This window comes from Coccomyxa subellipsoidea (genome assembly GCF_000258705.1).
Source record: "Coccomyxa subellipsoidea C-169, whole genome shotgun sequence".
NCBI classification, from domain to species: Eukaryota; Viridiplantae; Chlorophyta; class Trebouxiophyceae; family Coccomyxaceae; genus Coccomyxa; species Coccomyxa subellipsoidea.
In genome coordinates, this window is record NW_005178024.1 from 605,206 (window position 1) to 627,403 (window position 22,198).

Genomic DNA, 22,198 nt, shown 5'->3' on the forward strand with positions numbered 1-22,198 from the left:
GATCAGCCTTGAGTGCGCGCTGTTGGAGGTCGCTTGGTTGGGGAATCATCCAACATGCTGCGAGGACAGGCCAGCTTGCAGGAGATCATTGGTCGCCCTCAGAGCTGGCGTCGCAGTTCGAAGCCACGAACAACAAAGCTGGAGAATGGTGCTGAGGGATCGCCAGCTGCAGCGCAGGAAGGCGCAGAAACCAGCTCTCCTCCCACAGCCATTGGAAAGCGAAGAAGAGGCCTTGCAGTGCGGCAGGAATCCTCCCCTGTAGGCAAGGCTCCAGATTATGGTCTGGAAAGCCCTTTTGCAAGCCAAGAAGAACAGAAGTCTCCTGCAGCAGCACCAAGGTTGCAAGGCAGCCAGAGTCTGCTCAGGAGATCGCCGCGAACAAAGGCCAGGAGTCACAGTTTTGGAGAACAGTCGGTACAGGCGACAGGCAGCACGTGTCCCGTTTGCAGCAAGCAGCTGCCACTGAACGATGTAGAAATCAACCGCCACCTCGGTGTGCCCACAAAACTTTTTCTCTGTGGCCTTCCATTGTATTGCGGCGCAGATTGAAGGCCTCTCAATCAATCATGCATTGTCAGCTGAGCCCTTCTGTGAGTATCATCGCAGATAACTGCCTGGCGAAGGCAGCAACCTCTCGAGGCAAATCCCAAACGACGCTGCGCTTTGCGCGTTCTGCACCTGCATTGACCGAGGCATGCAAAACATCCGCAACACCCAACACCAACTCCAAACCCAGCGCCGAGCAGCCACTCCCCACCCGCCACACCAGCGCACCAACAGAGAACCCAGACAGCGGTGCAGCCGCAGACAGGGCGACTCGCAGGAGTCCCAGGACGTCAGACAAGTCAGCAGCGACAGAGATCACCTCTCCCATCAGAAAGAAGGGCCGCACGGACAGCAGTTGGTCCTCATCTGCCAGCCAAGACAGCGATGACTGGATTCCCAACAGAGGCTCTACAGCCTCCTGCAGGGACAGCCCCAGTGCAGCAGGCCCAGTGTACCAGCAAGCCGCCAGCCCACAAAGGAGCTCAGCAGAGGACCGCGACACAGTCACATTCAACACTTTTGCAGTGGGCCGCCGGTTTCATCCAGTGATCAAGGTGGTTGCAGGCCAAACAGCGGCGCTGAAGGCCGAGCCGAGCAATGCCAGGGACCCCAACGCGCTGCTCGTAGTCAGTCACAGCGAGTCACCAGAGGGGGAGCATTGCTTGGGCTACCTGCCGGCCACGATTTCTGCCGCTTTAGCGCCTCTCCTGTCCTCGGGAGCCATCTCAGTACTGCTCACTGTGCTGGAGCCTCCCAAGACTCCCAAAGCCTCCCTGCCCATCAAGCTTCAGGCACGCCATCCAGCCTGCTCACTGTGCTGAAGCCTTAATCATGGAGACAGCGCTCTTTGGCATTTATGAGATGTTCTGGCCCTGTGTGCTAAGGCTGGTGTCTGTTCTTTAGCAATGACCGCCACAGCTCAGGCGTTTTCAGGACATCGTTTCGGTTGTGTAGGACAGCTCATATCATGCAACGTGAACTTGGGATTGTGTGTGTGCAGATTCGGCTGTGTGCGGAGGGCGCAGTTGAGAAAGAGGCAGCGGCAGAGGGAGTTGATGCAGCGAGAGTGGCGGCTGAGACACACGCCAGCTTGGCGCAGCAGAGGAGCGGGTCGGGCACCGGAGAAATGCTGCGCAGCAACTTTGTGGTGGTTGCAGACCTCGTGCTGGGCCAGGATGGACACCTGCTGTCCGAGGAAGAGCAAGCCACCACCGCCCTGTTCAAGGCAAGGACTTTGAGGGCTGTCAACACTTTCTTTCTCTGGCGCTACTCTCTCTCCCTCTCTTGGTTGGTCCAGTTCAAGTCATGCTCTCTTGAAGCTGGAGATGTAGACCATCCCAGAATAATGTTTTCTCATGTTGCCCTCTTTGCTCTGCTTATGCCTGATGCACCTCACTCTTGAGGCACCTAAGGGATGCTCATCATTTGCCAGATGTTACGCACCTTTACGCAACCCTGTCTGTGTGTGCATGCAATGCAAGGATCATGACTGTTCTATTTGCACATTTTCCTGTCCAGTGCAGCGTCTGGAAATCTGGGTGTAGCTGGCGTTGCAGGAGTTGGATGCTCCAGCGCAGTGTCTGTTCCTGCGTCTGTTCCAGCGCAGGAGGGACTGGTTCAGGATGGCGGCCCTCAGCTACACAGAGGTGCCTGAGATAGATGCAGCCGTGGCTTCCCTTGTGGCCGCCGGATTCGCGCGCACCTCGGACTCCGTCTCTCCTGAAGGTCAGGCCCCTGTTCTTGCCTCTGTGCAGCAGATTAGAGCGGTGTAACAATGGTGTGGCCACCCAGGGGAACCAGTTTCCTGTTTGATGTTGTGCCACTTTGATGACAATGATCAATTGCACACCCGATGGACCTGTATCGATCAGATCCAATGTGTAATGCTGGCTTTGGGTGTTAATCTGTGGGTTTCAATGGAATTCACAAAGCACTCTTGCATGCAACAGTAAAAGGTGCACCTCTTATTCTCGATCGTCTTCTTCAGTGGCCCCTGTCAGCATCGACAGAGGATGGCTATTCAGCACAAAATTCGAGGTCTAAGGTCTCCTGGATTGCCAAAAGCCCTTGTGAGTAGAGAGGAACCCAACCTACAAGGAGAGGGCGGGCGACACAAGCCCGTGGGCTCACATCAAGAGAACTGCCCCCTCCACACCCTGGGGGTTTTAACTGGACAGGCCCAGGGTACAGTCTTTTCTGGATGTTTCTCCTTTTGACAGCTGCACCAACGTTGGCTATGTAACACAGAGCGCAGCACGGTGGTGGAGATGCTGACAGTGCCGGAGATACTAGCGCTGCTGTCCACGCTGGGCCTGTCTGCCAAGGGGCGCGCGTCGTACGGCATCCCTCGCAGCAAGCTGCTGGAAGCGCTGCTTGACGCCCTCCATGCACAGCCCGTCCACTCCTGCCAGACCAAGGCATGTATTTCCATCACTCTCTGCTGTGACTCATACTTAGCATATGAATAGTGATTATGGATTGGGGGTCATCACTGAAATGACGGTGAGGTGTAAGTTACAAGAGAGGCCTCCACCTGTGTCAACTTGCCGGCACACATGTCCATGCCATGCAATTTCCTACCTTACCAATTGTGCCCTACCTGCAAAGAGTTGTTGCTGCCTGAAAGCCAGCTTCACTGGCCGCACAAATTGCAGCTGCATTGCTTCCTGCTGCATTCTACAGTATATTCTCCTCTCAAGTGCCCCTTACAAGTGTGACCGACTCTCCCCAAGCAAGATTCTGGGCTGAGGGCAATTCTCCCCTTCAACAGGGGCAGCGGGTGTGGGAGGAGGTTGAGCAGGTGACGGGCCGCTGCTGCGCGCTGGCGCCGGCCGCGGCGGAGTGGGCAGGCCGGCTGCAGCGGCTGTTCTTTCTGAACGAGGGCCAGGACCTGTCGCGCTTCCTGGTGGCGGACCTGGGGATTATGCCCTACCCGAGCTACACCGTCCGCCGCACGCGCCCCGTCTGGGCCTCCCGCTGTTCCCTCCTCGCCTATGAGGCGGCCCTAGGCCACGCCGAGGCGCTGGACGCTGCTTTCGAGGTGCGCAACTGGGACCTGTAAGATTCCCAGTAAGGCCCTCATAATACTGTGGATTTGAAATTGTTGCAGGTGATCAGGTATGGGGTGGCTTGCTGGACGATGTGGATAGGGATAGACACAGCGATATGGGCGTATTGATGCCGGGAGGCAGGAAGCCCTGGGATGTGTAGGACAGGCAAAGGTGCCAGAATGATATTGGTGTATGAGACTGCCCATGTGTCTCAGAGGAAGCCCAACACGAAGCCCTCGAATATCCAGTACCAACCACAGTCTTTGAGACTCTTGGGCGTCAATCCCCTGTGGCACACTCCAAGGCATGGCAGCCTGTGCCTGATACCTTCAAGGGTCCTGTTTCATTCAAGGCAGACAAAAATCGACCCACTGAGGCATACAGCATCATATGTTTGCACAAAGGTGCTGTATGTATACCTCAGCGTCACTCACGTATTCATAAACTTGACGGCGCTTGGAAGGCAATGGCTTCATCGTCTGTTTCATCAATGTATCACAGTCCACAACATCTTCTTGGAACGGCAAACTGAACACACATCTGCATGCAATTGTCTTGCATCACCATGCGCGCAAACAAAGAGGTCCTGCTCACTGACTAATACCACAGTAATGTAACGCAGGCCGGCGACCATGCAGCGGCGGTTGCGGCGCTGCGGCCGGCGTGGGACGCGGTGGAGGCGAATCTGCACAAGGCCCCCCTCTCGCCAGCTCAGCCGGGGGGACCCCACGCCTGTTCTGGCTCGGCAGTTGCCGCGCAGCCGCTGGCGCACTGCCCATTCCTGCTGCGCTTCTCTGCCGCGTGGGTCTATGTTGCCATGGCGACGGCGGGAGTGTCGCTGTTTGAGAAGCAGAAGCGCTACGAGGAGGCCTGTGACACCATTCGCAAGCTGCTAGGTGAGGGAGCTGCTTTCCTCATTCTGGCTTTGAGGGAAAGCGCGAGAGGGCTGCTCACATGTTATGGGGATGCAGCTCAGCATGCTGGACAAATGTCCTCCCCCCCAGCGATTCCTGCTTTGACACATGGATTTGATAACGCAGTGGACAGGAAACGCCTGTTGGAAACAGGCTTGTATGTTGCGCAAGGTTTGAGGCTTGCCGGTGTGCTGTGTGCGCAGGAGGGGTGTGCTGTCCCAACAGGAGGGGTGAGTGGTGGGTGCGGCTGTCCATCAACTCCGAGCACCTGGGCTGCCCAGAGATGGCCCTGGAGGCGCGCACCTATGGCCATTGCATTTCCACTTCTGTTGGGAAGAAACGACCTTGTCCAACATATGCAGCTGAGTAAAGTGAGAGGACATCTCCTGACCTTAGTCAACAATGCTGCGAGGCATGTCCTGAGGCCCTCCTTGAGGCAGACTCCTGCAAAAGCTTCTGCAGTTGCATTGCAAGCACCTCTTACAAGGAGAGGGAAGGTACAGTACGTGGAATTCTTTCGAACTGTGATTCAAAGAAAAGTGAAGATGATGACGTGACAGGTGGCGGAGGCAGCGCTGGCGGACGAGCATGTGCGCGGTGGGGACCGGCTGGCGCTGCAGAGGCGTGCCCTCCGCCTGGGCAAGCCGCCACGCCGATGGAAGCAGCCGCCCTGGGCCGCCCAAGTTCCGGCTGACCCTCGCGAGGTGACTCATCCATCCCACTCTTTTGAAGCCACCCCGTCAATTGACCTGCAATCCAAACCGTTGAGTGACCTGCAGTATTGGAACACGGGCCATGCATTCAGAAATTTGTGGTTATTCCTCAATTTCCTGGACATTGTGAGCGGGCTACAAGTGCCTTTATTACCATGGGCAGGCGACTTACTGGATCGTCCATCCATTTTGCGTGAGCATGTCCAGTGGCTGAGTGAGGGGATTGAAGACAGGGTGGGTGATGGGTTGGCGGTGCGGTGCAGGTGTGCATAGAGGGCCGGCCGATAGCAAGCAAGATCGGCACAAAGAGCATGTTCTGGTCTGCGGATGGGGAGGCAGTCAAGGTGGAGGAGCTGGCGCTGCAGTACTATGCCAGTGAAGACGGCGGCGGCTGGCAAGGTGCCCACACCACAACTCTTTCCTCCTGATATGAGCAGCGCTTCAGCCACAGAGCTGCAAAGGCTTCGCTTCTAGGTCCTGATCGCGGCATCCAAGAGAGGCACTCTTTTTTGAATGTGTGCCTTCGTAGCTGCCCCAACCACTTGCTGAAGATGCTGATCATCACTTGAAAGATGCAGTGGGACGCGCTAAAACCAGGATGTGCTCAGATAAAGAACCTCCCAGTGATTGCAAATAGGCTCCTTTGTTTGCTGAGCATTTAGACGGCTTTCAGTATCTTTAATGCAAATATCGGAATATTGTCTAGGGGTGCACTCGGAGGGGGGAGTGTGGGCGACGCTGTGGGGGTTGCTGATGTGGGAAGCACTCTTCGCTGACGTGGCGGACAGCCTGCGCACGCCCTTCCAGACTAGCCCCCTCGATCTCCACACGCCCACCTTCTACACGGTACACCCCTTTCTGCTTTGAGATGTACTTGTAGTCCTTTATAATCCATGAAGCCCCTTTTTGGTCATGTTGCACATGCCATGGAGCACGTACATTACAGTGCCTTTCAGCTGTCACCCTGTAGAGGCCACATTTACCACATTGTTGAACACCAAAGCCACAGAATGTTGCCTGTTTACTTTGTGCTTTCAAGGGTGTTTTGCCCCTGCGCAATACTGGGGAAGGGTGTTACTCACTGCCCCTTTGTGTGAGGCAGTCGGCATCATCATGTCTTCAATGTTCGTGTTAAAACTGAGCACTGTGCCCCACAATTGATTGGGTCTTGCTTGGATCTGGCGAGTCCATCAAGGGGTGGGCTTTGTGGCAGCCTTGTCCTGCAGCTTGTCTGCAGACCGCTCCTTGCCACCGGCACAAAAGTAAGAAAATTTTAAAAAAGAATTTGAACTAAAAAGATCTTGAAGAGATATTGAAATATTTGTGTTCGTTGGAAACTGAATTGAAGTGTCTCTGGGCGGTGGCAGGCGCGAAGGGAGCTGATAGAGGGGCGGTTGGCGGAGATAAGGAGCGGCGACGTGGGTGCGCTTGTGCGCGAGTCATGGGAGGCCCACCACGGCATCATGTGCGTGGGCGTCAACTGGGAGCGCCAAGGTGCGCCTGCTTTTCCTTTCTATTCTGTCCTTTCTTTGGACTTTGGACTTTGGACTCTGAACTTTGGAATCAGACTTCTGCAAAGTCCGCACATACCAAGACTGCGCAGGGAAATTTGCTCACTTCTGAGCGCCTTACTGGTCAAGCCAGCGTGATACCTATACTGATGGGCTGAAGGTGGCTGCAGGCTTGGATGAGCTGGTGGTGATAGCGGACTGCATCGGGGCCCATGCACTGGCGTCCATCTGCCGCCTGCTGGCAGAGGACCACGCCGGGTGGTCAGGTGTGCCCTCTGAGCAGCAACAGATGTTGCACCGTCAAATCTTGCATGAAAGTAATCAGCATGAGGTGGCTCCCAACAGGTCTGAAATGGAATTGCGTAATTGCGATGATGATGAAGTTTGATAATGGCCGGAATTACGCAGGTGGCATGCCGGACCTGCTGCTGTGGCACCCAGAGCGGCGGCGCGCGAAGGCGTCGGAGGTGAAGGGCCCCCGCGACCGGCTGTCAGAGCAGCAGCGCGCGTGGGCCGCAGCGCTCTCCGCCGGTGGCATGGATGTCGAGGTGGGTGCCAGTGGTGGATCTTCTCATTTCTCTCCTCTAATTCCTCGAAGCACTCATTTCAACTTTCCTTGGCTTTTTTTATTACCATCCTGTCAATGGCGTTGGCAATGTCTGTAAGGTGTACCCAGTTGAAGGTACCGCCCGTATGTCTCACTAGGGTACATGTTTTGGAGTATCAGGAAATTATTCGGATTTCAGGATTGGAATGCATGGAAGAGACTGGCTGTGCGCATGCAGGTGCTGAAAGTGCTGGAGCCAAGCACAAAGCCCAACAGCTGGCGCGGGCAGAGGCGCAGGCGTGCCTGATTAGTAAGCTTGGACATCTCAGCAAGGCGCAAAGCACGTCAGGCCGGCCATCTGGACGCTCATCTGGACGAAGCTCTTTTGCCATCAACGTTGACACATTGATTCGTGATTTATTTTGTAGAATAACAAATCCAGTTCATTTTTTCTGTTGGGACACACTGGGTGTGCTACTGTAGTCTACTGTACAGACTGTGAAATAACTTGGGGCAATCCTAGCGTTGCATCATACATTGTTGCAGCTCTAAAGCTCTCCATCAAGATTGCGTGACACCGGCTCAAGAGCGAGTCTGGACCGGCAAAAGTATCTGGATTAATTGTATACTGTAAAGAATTGGGGCCAGGCCAAGCAGACTCTGCTTGCAGCCCAAATAATATCTCATGCCTGAACCTCTTGAACTTTCAGACTCAGTACTCAGAATGAACGCACAGCATCTGCGCTCCTCCCAAGTCTTTGCATGCTCCATGCAACACGCTGTCACCTTTCCTCACCATAGAAGTAAATCTCGAGAGCTCATTTCACGAACTTAAAATTTTGATCCTGAGTTCGAATCCTGACAAATTAGTTGTCTCCACGAGTCTCTCAATAGGTGTCCCGCAACTCATCCGCGCTGGCGGGCTGGTAGGTGGAGGGCTTAACGGCCCGGTTGGGACCGACAAACATCTGGTGTGGCGCATATTTCTGGCGGCCATTGGCGTAGATCTGCTCCAGGGTGCTGACCGGCTGCAGGAAGGCCACTATCACGGTGATGTTGTCAGCCGATCCGCGCGTCAGCGCCTCTGTCGCAAGCCGCTTGGCGCTCATCGAAGGCTCCTTCACTGGGGGGAGACATGCACGAACCGCAGTCAGCATGCATGCAAGGGGATGATGTATAGAAGAACGCGCCAGGCTGTGGGATTCTGTGCTTGTAGGAGTTGGTCGCTGCCCTTGCGTTGCAGCAAAAATACAGTGTCCATGAAGGCTGTGTCAAGTCTCAACCCACTGAAGATTTGAGTGCATCTACACAAACTGACATGGTGCTGGCTGGAGGTGCCATCAACATAAAGCACCACACCACATCAACAGGAGAATTACGACCACTGTATGCCCCTCTCCCATCTGCGCAAAGTGACCCTGTAACGAAGTGACAAGCACTTGTCTGCGAAAAACAATACCTTGCGCATGCTCATGCTAGAATATGAAGGGAGGTGTGTCCAGTGACCCACCTGTGTCGTGCACCATGTTGACGGCCTCGGTGTTGTCGACCTTGTCCCAGAAACCGTCGCTGGCCGCCACCACAAACAGATCTTGCTCGTCCAGCGCCCTGCCTGTCACCTCTGGCAGCGCTGTCAGCCCCTCTGCTTTAAGATCTGCATCCCCCAGTGACCTGCGCAAACGACACTAACACTTAGGAGAACACTCAACACAATCCTCCCAAGTCTGCCTGGTTTTGCGCATGCAAGAACCCAGATCTGGAGCCGAGGGATTGGGCAACTTGGTCACCCATAATATGCTGCCCTTGCCACCGATATTTGCATGGGGTCCCATCTCACTTGGAGAATTGGCAACGGCAAAGCCGCCCTTGAAAATCCCACAATAGAATTCAAACTCGAATAAAAGAATTAAGTCAATTTTTAAACGCACCTGGAGACTTGGATGCCGGCCTTGCCGACGCGCCAGCTGTCAACCCTGAAGTGCACGTGGCCGCCCGCCGATATTATGCGCTGCCGCTCATCCTCCCGCTCCGCTGTCTGATCCGTGCTCAGCGCCACAGCGCCCCCCTGGCATCCAGTAATGACATCGGGTGATGGAGCTCCCAGAAAACCCGTAAAGTATTCAGGTAGACACAGGTTCGCAGCATGCAATGTGCACTGCACAGATCAAGATATGCCAGCGTGCCCAATGATGGCCTGGCATTCCCCATGCAATGTCTAGCAAAATCCCACGGCATCAAAAGACACTGCAGACACTTGTAGATCTGTACTTTAAGCAGACTCCCGACACCGGACAAGACAGGGAGCATCAAGACAATCTCACAAGCATGTGGTCACATGTGAATTCGGGTGCCCCGCAAGTTCTCTACTTCACATCCTTGTGCTGCAAGTATTTATCATCCTGCCAATATAAGATCAGGCATGCGCGCACCTGTCGGCACAGCACGGCGCGGCAGTCTCCGGCGTTGGCGACGTAGAGGTGCCCGGCATGGATTAATATCACAATAGCGGTGCAGCCCGGCCAGGGGCGTTCCCCGGCAGCCGCCACACCCATGCGGCCCACCCGCTCCGCCCACTCCGCATCCTGCGCAAAGAGAGATGTTTGTGATTGTCATGTTCTGACCCCGAGAGCCTTGAGCCAAGAGAGTATGCGGACATGTAGACAAAGCGAGCGCGGGTTAGGGGACGGAGGGCTGCCTCGCTGTTTTAAAAAAGTGCAGCAACTGTGCAAACACCCCCCGGCCCAAAAGCACTACTGATCACGTCGCAAACATGCAGTCCGGTTTTGCTAGCTGAGGAACAGATTTCTACAAGCCTCTGTAAGTGCGCCACATGTATAAATTATGAGACGGCTGTGATGTGGCTGTGTGTGAGTTTTTTCATGAACAGGCAGAATGACCGCAAAGAGCAAGATGGGACAGGTCTGGCCAGCAGGACAGTCCAGCGCTAGTAAGAAGGGCGGTCAAGGGCGTTGTGTGAGAATAGGAGCATTAAATTATATTAGATCATTAAACGCTTTTCCTGCCAAGAGGCAAGGTGCGTCCTGCAGACAAGCTGCAGTTGAAGGCTGCCATAATCCTACCCCTTGTTGGACTCGCCGGATCCAAGCAAGACCCATCAACCGTGGGCACGGTGCTCAGTATTTATATCGCCCCCCGCCAGCCGGGGCAATAGGAGCATGCAGAGAGGAAAAGGCACCTGTTGCCGCCTGAACGCGTCATCAAGGGCCAAGAAAGCCGCCTGCAGAGCTGCTTCTGCGCTGTCCCTGTGCCACTCCCGCTGCAGGAAACCCGGAAAGTGCTGCGCCGCAAACTCCGCCGTCTGCCGCCCTCGGTGGCCGTCAAATATTCCTACACATGTGGCATTACCGATATGGAAGGGCGGGCCTGTGAACATGTAATGGCAAGCATCCTTCTGACGCATTCCTGCCTTGGGTGCTCGGGTGTGCTTCAAAGTGCCAATATCTCAAGCGCCCTGGGCAGGGATGAAGGATGGAAGGATGCTTGCTAGTACATGTAGCATAATATGCTGCGGCAGACCGTCTGCCAGCTAATTTAGATCTTGCAGTGAACCAATCCAAGCGGCATGCCAAACCTCTGGAAGAGTTGGTGCCATTTTGGGTGTCTCAGATGTCTTAGGCCCCCATCTGGGAAGTTATGACACAAAGGGGCTGGTGGGTGACAAAGAAGGGCACCTATGAGATGGGTGTTGGGTCCTGCAGCGGGCAGGGGTGATGCGATAAAGTGGTAATCCTCCATTCTATCCTCGCCCCGGAGCCCGGCAGTCTCAAAGGCCCCTGCCTCCACCTGCGCAGTTAAGTCAATCTTCAAGGGTTTAAATTAAAAGAATGTTCCAACCACCTGGCAATTTTATGACAGACATGAGACTTACATATTCTAGAGACAAGCAATGGAAACACATGAGCTACAAAGACACAGCAAAGGGGTTTTAGTAAAAGTGCGTGCCTTTGGCTGGAAGCTACTGCTGCTAGCTGCTGACCACGCAGGCTGGCCCCAGTCTTCACTGGCACTTTCCGGGGAGCTCGCGGCTGCGCCATTGCTGAGCACTGAGGCGTGCGCGGCTCCATTTGACGCCGCCTCTTTCGTGGGGCCTGCAGAGTCAGCACAGTGTCATCAGACCTGTGCATATATGCTGCGCATCAGACCTGCATCAACAGGGCAGCGGGTGGGCCTCCACGCCAAAACCTTTCGCATCCAAGCTTAGCGAAGGCCTTTGAGCTGTTCATGGTAAAGGGGAGAAGATGTGTGGCTCCGACTGTACATGACCAAAAGGCACAGTCAGGTGCCGCCAAGACCAAGTGCGCTGTGTTCTAACAATGCCAAGCCTGTACAGATACAGAATGGTCAGCTGGGGGCAAGATTATTTCAAGACACAACAAGATCTTCTGGACTGAGATGCGATCACCAGACCCCATGGTATATGGAGAGCACTGTGTTCCCTTGTGATTGCGCACCAAAGTCAAGAAGATCTTGCTGCACCTGCTCTGCCCTGAGATTCTTTTTTGCCTCCTCCGGCCAGTCTTGGCTTGCAAGATACAATTTCTTCCCATTTTTGAATCGGAAAATTGTTCCAGACATCTGAAGTACCCTCACATGGCATTATTAGCAGATCTTGGTGTCAGAGAAGAAGCACACACTGTCAATGTGAGGGCCATGGCCGTTTGCGGCATTGGCATCATCTTTTATTGCAGCTGCCGGCGCAGCTTCCATGCGGCTCAGCAGAGCGCCCAGCTGGGCCTCCAACTGCACGGCGGCCGGACGTGCAGCCGGCTGAAGCTGCCAGGCAGCTTCCAGCAGCGCTGCCAGCTCCCTTGGAGTGTCTGGTGCCAGAATTGGCCGCAGGCCTTCTGCCGCCACCGCCGCCGCCAGCTCTTGCCTGCACACCACGGACTCTTGGTATCACAGATTTGACGACCATATAGACCAGACTAGTACATTCCGGTGACCGGTGGTCCTTTATGGACCTGAAAGCCGGCCATCAGGGCCGATATGTAATACTTGACTCCCACCGTTCCTGCTATGCACAGATTTGTCGCAGCCCAAGAAACTCTTCAACAGTCTTTGCCATGCCAGGCTATAGGCAGGGCTGGTCCATCAGCTAGGACGTTCCCAAGTCGGTCGGGGTGGTTGGGGTGTCTGGCCAAATGACCAACATCTACCCACATAGTCGATGCGGCAGACCCGATTGAAGGGGTTCGGCCTGCGTCTGGAACATAGTTTCCAGCACCTGGCAACATGCCTTGCACAGGAGTCTTACTATTCGTGCCCGTTCTTTGCTGGCATTATGACAAGGCACGTGATACACAAGCAGATGGTGCACACATGTTGAAGCATGATGACCGTAAGTGGCGCGCCTGCCGTAGCCAAAGTTGAGGATGGTCTGGCATTGGGGGTTGTCCTTGTTGCAGTCAGAGAAAGGGAACACCCCAGTAGCCAGCTCATTCACCGTCACCGCCCACGCGTAAACATCCGATGCAGCCGTGGTGGGCTCCTTCAGCAGTACCTCTGGCGCCATGTACTCCAGTGTGCCCACCTGAGCAGGGATATATTAGAAGACAAGGAACAACAATATTTGCATACTATGACAGGCTGCTGCAGACTGGTTGCATCCCACTGTGTTGCTTGCTTTTTGGATTTGAGGAGAATTGGGGTATCCGAGGAGAACGGCCACTTCCCTTGCATGTGCCGCATTGAATGATGTCGTCTCTACAGCCGTCTCATCAATCTCATTGCCATGTCAACATTCATTTATTAAATAAAGTAGGAGTTTGCTTCTAGAGGCTGGTCAAGGGCATCAGATGGTCGCAGCTGACAAGACTGAATGCGACGCAGGGGGAGAAGGTGGCCAAATACTGACCAGGTGGCGTTTGTGGAAGCCGCCGGAAGGTTTGCCCCGGCGTATGAGATTGGACCTGTCGGCCTGCTCCTCCGCCAGCACATCCGCCAGCTCAGCAATGCCGAAGTCCCCCAGTATGGCGCTCCCATCAGCCCCTGCCAATGAGTCAGCCTCGCGCTCAGTTCCTGCTGGCTTCTGGGAAAATCGCATACTTTGCTTGATTTCCAAATCAGCGATAACATCCGTGCCCGTTAGCAGACATGCTGAGGGTTATGGAGATGGTGTGGGCTCCTGTGAGTGCTACAGGTGGAGAGAGTTTCCCAAACACTTTTCCAAGGAGAAGATTGTCCAAACGAAAGCCCCCAAGCTTGTCAGAGAGACTCATTCTGACTGCCGCACCGAGCATGACGTTGGAGGCCTTGATGTCTCGGTGTAGGATGCCGGCCGCATGCACAGCGGCCACAGCGCTGGCCAGGTCCAAAGAGAGCCGCACCACCTCCTGCCAGCTGGGACGCCACCCCTTCGATAACACCATGCCCATGTGACCACACAACTGCATCCATGCAATGGGAGACACATGACATAAGGAAGCCAGCAACGATGTCCTCATGTACAGACATGTCTTTTCAGGTAGCTGTTGGGAGAGAAGGGCCTTGCAGACCTGCTCATGCAGCTTCGTGGCGAGGTTGTCTCCTTCCAGGGGCATGACCAGCATGTACTCTGCAGCACACCATGTAATCAGAAAACTCTACAGGAATTGAAGGTATTGTTGATCAATATTGGCGTGTACAGGCAAGTTGCAAGAGCGACACATGCCTGGAGGGAGCACGCGGGCGCCCACAAGGCGGACAACATTTGGGTGGTCGATGCGGCTCATCAGGTATATCTCCTTTCTAAAATTGTCCAGGTCCTGCGAAAAGAGGAGCACGCTCTTTGGCATAGAATCAAAGGCCAGCCCCTGCTGACCATGATCATGATCTCCATGCGTTGAATCGCTGCTTGATAATAAGCGCAAAGGGGCACACAAGATGTGGACCATGCCTGGGCTGTGCTGATGCGGGCCTTCTTCACGGCCACACCCTCGGTCTGAAAAGTGCCCTGCAGCACGCTACCCTGCTGCCCGCGGTGCAGCGTCTTTGCGAGGTGCAAATCAGCCTTTGCCACCCCCAGGGGGATGCTTGCTTCGTTTCCAATGTTGGCAGCCTGCAGTGAGGATGCCCACCCGAGATGTGCAATCATTTTCCCACGAATTCAAGACATGAAACACTTGGGTTGAAATATATTTTAAAACCTGTGATGTTCGAATTTTTTGAAGTGTTAACGATTCACAAACCTCCACAAATTCTCCCCGCTGGACTGCAACCGCCATCTGCGCAAGAGCGCTCTCGACGGATAGCTGAACGGATCCCATACTGGTTCCAAAGGTAGAATACTAGGAAACAAATTCAGTGGACCATAAAGATTTCTTTATTTCTTATTGTTTGGAAGGTGGGTCTTCCCAGTGGGTGATTCTCAGTACAGAGTCAGCTGCAGAATTTTGATCCAAATACAGAAAAAGCGAACAAAGAAACTGCGGGGCTTGGCAAGGCCTCAGCGGGCTAGGCAGACAATTGGGGGTGTGATGGATGGAACCCTGAGGATGGTCTTTCCATCATCATCAATCAAAGTCCCAGGAGCAGCTTCCAGCTGCACGGCAGCCGAGAGATGACGTTTGCGAACGTGCGAGCTGGCGGTTTACCGACCCCGTGATACGTGATACGGATGAGTAAGACTCCTAGATCTGCCCAGATCTCATGGATCTCCCCAACGTCGAAGCGCTCCCTCACAATGCCATAACATCTTTGGAGTCTCCTGGCCCTTTGGCCTGTTCAAATGGATGAAGTAAAGTCAAACAGTTTGGACGACAGCGAAGATCACCAGTCCAACACGTTCCGAATTTTTTCATACAAAGTGAGTTGCAAATCCGACGGTACACCTGTGTGTGTTTTGTTGTGGCCTGGGGACTGAAGCTCACCTGTGGACATGTGCAGGTCAAGAGGTGTTCACGCAGCAGGCCCCATGACTGGACACAGTGCCCCTTCAGCCACTCAGGCGAGCGCTGCTCTTGCTGGTTGCCCATAAAGTGCACTTCATGAAAAATGGAGTTTTAAGTGCTGACACCTTACATCCCGGCCCGCAGGCGAGAAAGCAAAGCGGAGAGACCCCAGGCGGTTTGCCTACACGGGAGCGGCCTGCCCAGACTACCGAAAGGTGAGAAAGTAGTGCGTTTCCCCACTATACGGTGAAACCCGGCCGTGGGCGCCCCCAGTTTGTACCTGACAGCTGGGCTGTCGTACGCAGAATGCCAGCTGCCGTCGAGGGGACAAATGCCCATTTGCGCACGGCGTGTTCGAGAGCTGGCTGCACCCCTCTCGCTACCGCACGCAGGTGTGCCTTGACTCAGCTTCCGATCGGTTGCGATGTTTGTTGTCTGGTCCAAAACGCGCGGCGCCAATGCCACTTTCTCAATCTTTGGATCCGCAAGGCTGAAGGGCATCTGGATGGCGAGCACAAGCACGGGGGGTGGCCGTCCTGTGGGTTCTCTGTGGACACCGTGAGCAAGGATCAGGTTGGGGAGCCCGGGACGGCCAGCCCACCGACCCTAGTCTAGCTTGAAAGCTTTCAATGTACGTCTAGCAGCTCTGCCCGCGGCGGAATCGCGCAGAAAACATCATAGAGCGAACCCCCGGGAAAACTTCAATCGCATGATAAGTCCTGACTGGCCTTCAACAACTAAACGAACCAGGGCTTACGACTTGCCTGCTGAGTTGCAGTGCTGCACGGATGGCGTTGCGTGCAAGCGCCGCGTGTGCTTCTTCGCCCACCAGGAATCGGAGCTGCGGAAGCCCGAGGACGATCCTGCCTTGCTTGCAGCGCAGCTGCAAGCGGAGGCCCTCGCAAGTATGCCCCTTATGCCACTGCAACTGTTATCTCGGGCTATGCATAGTTGCTGTACCATCTGAATGCCATGAGACGAAGCAGCGCGTTTGCAAAGGGCTCACCCTTGTGTTATTCAAGGGCAGCTGCCCAGAACTGAGGCCCCACTTTGCTGCTCAGGCACGGAAACGTATCAGCAGATCTTGGCCTCAGCAAGCCTGGACTCGGTGCCAGAGGCACTTCCTGCAAGCAATGCCAACCCACAGCTGAACCTTGCGGTGCGGCTGATTTTTCCTGCACAACTGTTGTCCCTCCTGATGCGCAGACCTACAGACACAGCATGAACATGCTGTTGATCATCCATGCTCATACTTTGCAATGCTGAATGCACAGCTCTTCTGCGTTTGATGACTGCAAGCATCAGGCTCTACTGAAAAGCGGCCAGAGAGCCTAATGATAAGTCACGTGCAGGGGCACAGCCCAATTGCAGCAAACACGAGTAAAAAATATACAGATTCCCCGTTGCGCCGGGCTGACATGGCTGATGTGGGGTGCGCACAGATCCTGCAGTCGCTGCTGCAGAACAACGGCGCAGCTGCGCAGCGGCTGCCGATTAACTGGGCTGTGGACGGCGAATCTCAGGAGCGCGGCCGCATGTACCAGCTGCAGGCTCTGCTGGCTGCTCTGCAGGTACACGCACACATACTGGCTTGTTTGCCAACACAGACTCCCCGAGCCTTTGAGAGAAGTGGGCGGGCGCAAATGCGTTATTTTGCTTGATCTTGGGCCCCACACTATATGCGGCGAACTTGGCTTTTGGCCCTGCATATCCCACAGACTTGCCACTTCACATTCCTGTGAGCTTCTTGGGTACATGTTTGCTTCTCCCTAATTACAAGGGCTGACATTGTCTTGGTGAGTTGCTCGCAGCTGCGGGCACCTGCCCCGCTGCCGCCGCAGCCCGCGCACAGTGACGCGCTCAGCAACCTGGACAGGATCGAGCTCGGTCGCCTGCTGGCCGCCAACCAGGCACTTGTGCAGCAGCAGGTGTGGAATGTTGCCAGTGTCACCTCCAGCATGGATTGGTTCAGGGCCCAGACATGAGAAGTGGGAGAGGGGACAGCAAGCTTACATATTGTTCTGGCAGCATAATATCTTGGTGGGGAACGTTGAAACCTGAGCACTGGGAAGCTGGCTCAGAGTGAAGATTATTGAAGTGAGATGTGGATGGCAGGCGGAGCGTGAGATGCTGCAGCGGAGCTCGTTTGAGGCGGTGCGGCGCAACAGCATGTCATCTGACGCCGGCATGGGCTCAGACCTGGGCCGCCAAGACTCCTACTTGAGCCACAGCGGTGCGCCCTTTCAAACACAAAATGTACTCATTACCTGAATGGATTCTAAGCTGTGTGGATTGCCCATTATATAATATTTCTTTCATTTGTGATGGCTGGCAGGAGGTGCACTTTTTGCCAGACCACATAGAAAGGCAGTCAGCTTGCTTGGAACTCACTCTCGAGGAGATCACTCTGTGCACGCAGTAAATGCCTGCAGCTACACACCCCCCGTCTTTTGGCATTGCTGATTCTCTCTTGTGTCTTGGGCAACAGGTGTTGGCTTGCCCAACAATGGCGATGGTGGGTACGGGGACGGCAGAGGGAACGCGCGCAACAACTTCTCGCCTGGCGTTCGCCGCATGTCCATGGACAACGCAAGATCCCAGATCAACGGCAGCGCCGGTGCGCATCCGGACTCATGAAAACACGGCCTCAGCGGAATACAGATGCCCTCGATTGCTCTTTCTCATGGCTCTGGAGCAAAGTGTGACGCATTGAAACATGAGACAGGGCCAGGGAGGGACCATGACACTGATACCAGGTTGAAACAAGCAGAAATCAGCTCAGCTGGTGTGTCTCGATGTATTGAATTGAGCACATCATGCTGTGTAATCAGACGGGTCGTGTTGAAATTGAAATCGCGCTGCACAGGCCTGGACCCGAGGATTCTGGCGGCGCTGGCGGCGGCGCAGAGAGTGAACGCCCCGGGAGGCCAGCCCCAGGGCAGGAATACCGCGGCGTACAGGCGCTCGGTCGACATGGGCATGCTGGCGCACGCGGCGGCGATGGGCGGAGCCGGCCGCCACGGAGGGAACAGCGCCGGCTTCCCCAAGCAGTTTGGCGAGCAGACCTCCATTCCCGAGGGCAGCCCGGTGAGTTTTACTGTTACTCACCTTACTCTATTGTGTGTTTATTGTCTGCAGCCCGGTGAGTTTTCTCTTCCCGCTCCCCTATGACGCCCTTGAAGTTGCAGAAGTGTTTGTTGTTTTGTACAGAGGGTGACAGGTCATCTGAGCACCAGCTTTGGCAGGTATCGTTTTGGCCGCTGTGCGATGTCTTGCTGAATTGCCTAGTGTAACGCCAAGCCTGCCATGTTTAAACTCAAGATTGAGGTAGAGAATAGATAGCTGTACAAAATGTATGATTGTGCCGGTAATCTTGCAGAAGCTGGGAAGTCAGGTAGCACACAGGATATGTCCGAAGGGCTCTCGTTTTACCCTTTGCCATGCATATTATATGACACCTGACTTTTCACTATCAGCAATATTTTAGACCGCCTATGGAGTTGGTATGAGAGGGACGCTGATCTGACGGGCGTTGCATTTTTTCCGTTTCACAGGGCATTGAGTCCAGCGCGCAGCCGCAGCAAGAGGCTACGGCCCTCGCAAATGCCTTCAACCAGGGCCCAGGGGTGATCGATGGCTTCATGGCAGGCGCGCGGCAGCCGCCGGGCATGGAGCAGCTGATTGGGCTCGCCCCCGCAGACCAGGCCGCACTCAGCGCCAGCGTGCTTCAGAGCCAGGACTCCCTTGGCAACTTCCAGCGTGCACCGAGCGGCTACGGCAGCGCCCAGATCAACGGGCAGAGCCAGGAGGTGCGGAGGTATCTGGAGCAGCTGGGCGGGCAGCACTCGGGTCAGCTGACAAGGCAGGCGTCGGATATGAGCACGCAGGGCAGCGGGCACTTTGCTTTGTCCGGGCTGGGCAGCTTCGGGCACTTTATCAGCGAGGGCTCCGGCCCGCTCAGCAGCCTCGGGCAGGCCTCCAGCGGCCTGGGCAGTTTTGGGCAGCCTCTGCCGCAAGCCTCCGGACACATCGGCCCCATGCAAAACCACATTGGCCAGCCGCGTTACAGCCCGGCCCGGCACTCGTTCAGCTCGGCAGACAGCCTTGGCCGCCTCTCGGACGTGCAGCAGCAGCAGCAGCAGGCACACATGGAGGATGCGATCAACAACGGGGGCTGGGGGGGCGCCCCCATGACTGAGGGGGGAGACCCCCAGCCCCGCGGGGGGTACCAGGGGAACAACGCCGGTGGGCCGCCGGCGGAGAGGGGCTTGGCAGCTTCCCTGCTCCACCCTGAGGAGGGCGCCAGGGCTGGTGAGGAGCAGTACGTTGGCAGTGGCAGCTCCACGCCGTCCCGCGGGCCACCCACACCCGGTAAGTGTTCCCTGTGAAGATTGTTGGGGTCCTGAAGGCAGGCGCAGATCTTTACTCCTGATCGTGCATGCCAGAAATTCCTAATCACCTTGAGATGAGCATTCCATGCGGGGCGCGTCATCTTCAGACTTAACAAGACAGCTTCAGTGGACGTGAATAGTGCTCATTGTCTCTCTCTTTTGACTTTTCTTCAATTCCGGCCCTTCAGCTGAGGGGATCTCTCGGTGTCTGGCGTGCAGGCGTCGCGCCGCAGCATGGGATGATGTCACCGCGCGAGCAGCCGCCATCCATGCACAGCTCCCTCTATGCCAGCTCCCCGGCCTCCCACACCACCACTTACGAGACCAGCCCCATGTGTGTTTCCCACCGCCGGAAGCTCTCCCCCTTCCTGCATCGCCATGTAGGGGAATGAGTGTTGGGCATTTGATGATCAGGCTGGCATGCCACGAATCCCCGGTGACCTTTTCTTGCTCAGCAACCAGGCAGGCAATGGGCCTTGGACGTCTTTTAGCATGCAAGCCTCCTCAATTGCAGAGTGTTCCATGTGAGCGCTGAGCTCTTTCACCCAGCTCTATGTGGGGTGTGTTGCAGCATCCCTAGTCAAGTATTCTCTGCCTCAGCAGTCCTAGGCAGTTTGGGATCTGCAGCAGGCTTGAGGATATCGTGCCGATGACTAATTTGTTGTGCGCTGCTGACAGGAGCATGGCCATGGGTCTGACTGGGCAGCCGCCCATCCCAGAGGAGGGCCCCGGCTGGCCGCACACCCTGCAGCAGCAGCAGCAGGCCGCGTCTGCTGGAGCGTGCCATGCGCGCAGGATGCCCACTCTCCTGGAGCAGCTGCAGCTCTATGAGCGCCAGCGCCACAGCTCCATGCCCCACTTCCACGCGCATGCCTCGCTGGCAATGGCCCGTAACACCTCCTTTGAGAGGTGCGGCCGCGATGCTGCGCCTTCCCTTGCTGGCTCCCTTCGGTCATATCACATCTGTTCTGCGTGGATATCTGGCTATTCCGATACTACCGCTGATTGGTTGCAAGATTGCAGTCTTGTAGTCGCTGCCAGCGTCAGCTGTTGGGGCTGCACTTCTTCAGGGCACTTGGCCAGGGGCATTACAGCTTGCTTGCGGGTGCATTCAGTGTCCAGTGGAGTATAATCAGGTATTTACATCTGTGTAGTCCCCTGGTGTGCCTGTACGAGACGGCATTTGGACCTGTTTGTGAACACAAGAGTAGCAGACCATTAACAGGTTTGTGTGCGCTGCAGCCTGTCCGCGGAGCTGCCGAGGAGCATCTCCGACATGAATCTGGCAGACCACAATCTCGGCAGCGCGCGCATGCCTACTAGCATCCCCGCCAGCAGCACCTGATCCGGCAGCCCCGGCATGCATGCGCGCATCAACTCCCCGCCGGTCCCTATAATATATAACAACCCCGGAGGTCGGCTGCCCGCCTCCCAAGGCTATGAGTCATGAGCATCCTCTACAGAGGCGTGAAAATGATTGCAGTTCAGTATCGGCTGGGACAAGCAGCAAAGCATCTAGCCAAGTCAATGCCAGGACTGTGCTGAGATCCCGACTAGGCAGTACTGACGAAACCAACCCCACTGATTCAGCAACGATGGTTGACAGTTCAGCGATGGGTGGGAGGGGCTCTCGTTTTCTCTGCCTATTGCACTGCTTCTGCAGCTCTGCTTGCTGTGTTGCATTCCAGCCTTGGCCCCATCATGGGGTTATGGTATCAGAGACAGCACAAGATACGTGTTGCCTCGAGTGTCCCAAGCCTGCAAGGAGATCTAAGCGCATGCTTTTCTATTCTTCAGGAGTACTCTTGATATATAGAGATTGGTGTCATGTATGTCCGCTTCCACAAAAGTGTTGGAGTAAATGAGTGGAGTTGAGGTGGGAGTGTTGCTGTTGTCTGTCCTGGAAGCAGGCAGAAACAATTAAATCGTGACTGATTTACTGGCGATTTGCTGTGCTGCAATTTGCTGGCCCCCGCATGGGGGCAGGGTCCCTGTGCTACAAACACCCATTCTTACATTCCTAGGAGATTTTGATACTAAGGAGATTTTGATACTGTCCTATTAGCGCAGTCCTCTGAACAGGCTGCTGCTCTTCCGCCTGGAAGCCACCTGGAATTCAATGGTTCCATCATTTTTAAGGGAGTGCCAAATATAATATGTTTCCAGGGGGAATGCTTCCCATTGAGCAAACCCATTCCTGTGAAGGGACCCCGGCCACTAACAATGCGAGATTGAGTGCCCCTGAGGGCTGCTTGTGTCAGTATGTGCTAGATTACTTGATGAAACAACCCAAGTTCTCTGTATTCCTGTTGGGCGGGTGATGGCTGTCAGAGCAGAGACGTTGCCAGGGGCGCCGAACGCAAAATATGCAATCTCAGGGGGAAGAAGTGGGGGAAGTAACAAGGGAAGGTAGAAGAGAGTCTGATGATGTCTTTTTTGGTGCATCTGCATTGATTTTCTTTGATGACTGGAAAGACTAGCGTCGGACGCTGACAGCCTATTCAGCTCTGCATTGCTTTCTTCGGAAGGCTTTGGTGCCCTCTGTGGAGTGCGCAAGATCCTGTCTATCAACACTGGTTCTGTTTCTCCTCTGCGCTGGTTACCATCTTTGCGTTGCCCCTGGCAAAGGGGTGTATA

General features: G+C 55.2%; 3 protein-coding genes across 3 annotated transcripts; 2 read left to right on the plus strand and 1 right to left on the minus strand.

Moving 5' to 3' along the window:
- Positions 1-145: 145 nt before the first annotated feature.
- COCSUDRAFT_58645 (hypothetical protein) lies at positions 146-7,588 on the plus strand (the record flags this gene model as incomplete). Its single annotated transcript, XM_005643839.1, has 16 exons — positions 146-258; positions 450-493; positions 607-1,274; positions 1,547-1,789; positions 2,103-2,271; positions 2,794-2,942; positions 3,317-3,586; positions 4,219-4,492; positions 4,714-4,838; positions 5,071-5,214; positions 5,487-5,622; positions 5,930-6,069; positions 6,591-6,717; positions 6,905-7,000; positions 7,143-7,282; positions 7,520-7,588. The coding sequence occupies 16 exons, from the start codon at positions 146-148 to the stop codon at positions 7,586-7,588; spliced, it is 2,907 nt and encodes a 968-aa protein (XP_005643896.1).
- An 80-nt stretch (positions 7,589-7,668) lies between these two features.
- On the minus strand, positions 7,669-14,546 carry COCSUDRAFT_48919 (protein serine/threonine phosphatase 2C; the record flags this gene model as incomplete). The annotated part of the gene is made up of 13 exons (XM_005643840.1): positions 7,669-8,404; positions 8,792-8,952; positions 9,210-9,346; positions 9,711-9,863; positions 10,478-10,665; positions 11,937-12,175; positions 12,235-12,313; positions 12,640-12,832; positions 13,157-13,290; positions 13,535-13,655; positions 13,797-13,855; positions 14,215-14,338; positions 14,469-14,546. The coding sequence occupies 13 exons, from the start codon at positions 14,544-14,546 to the stop codon at positions 8,169-8,171; spliced, it is 1,902 nt and encodes a 633-aa protein (XP_005643897.1). The 3' UTR covers positions 7,669-8,168.
- Positions 14,547-14,947: 401 nt separating this feature from the next.
- COCSUDRAFT_48920 (hypothetical protein) lies at positions 14,948-20,906 on the plus strand (the record flags this gene model as incomplete). The annotated part of the gene is made up of 15 exons (XM_005643841.1): positions 14,948-15,085; positions 15,166-15,226; positions 15,315-15,385; positions 15,476-15,562; positions 15,949-16,075; positions 16,232-16,329; positions 16,613-16,741; positions 16,982-17,098; positions 17,286-17,403; positions 17,659-17,787; positions 18,037-18,257; positions 18,725-19,541; positions 19,781-19,895; positions 20,240-20,470; positions 20,804-20,906. Exons 1-15 carry the CDS (start codon positions 15,008-15,010, stop codon positions 20,904-20,906), a joined length of 2,502 nt encoding a protein of 833 aa, XP_005643898.1. The 5' UTR covers positions 14,948-15,007.
- Positions 20,907-22,198: the final 1,292 nt, after the last annotated feature.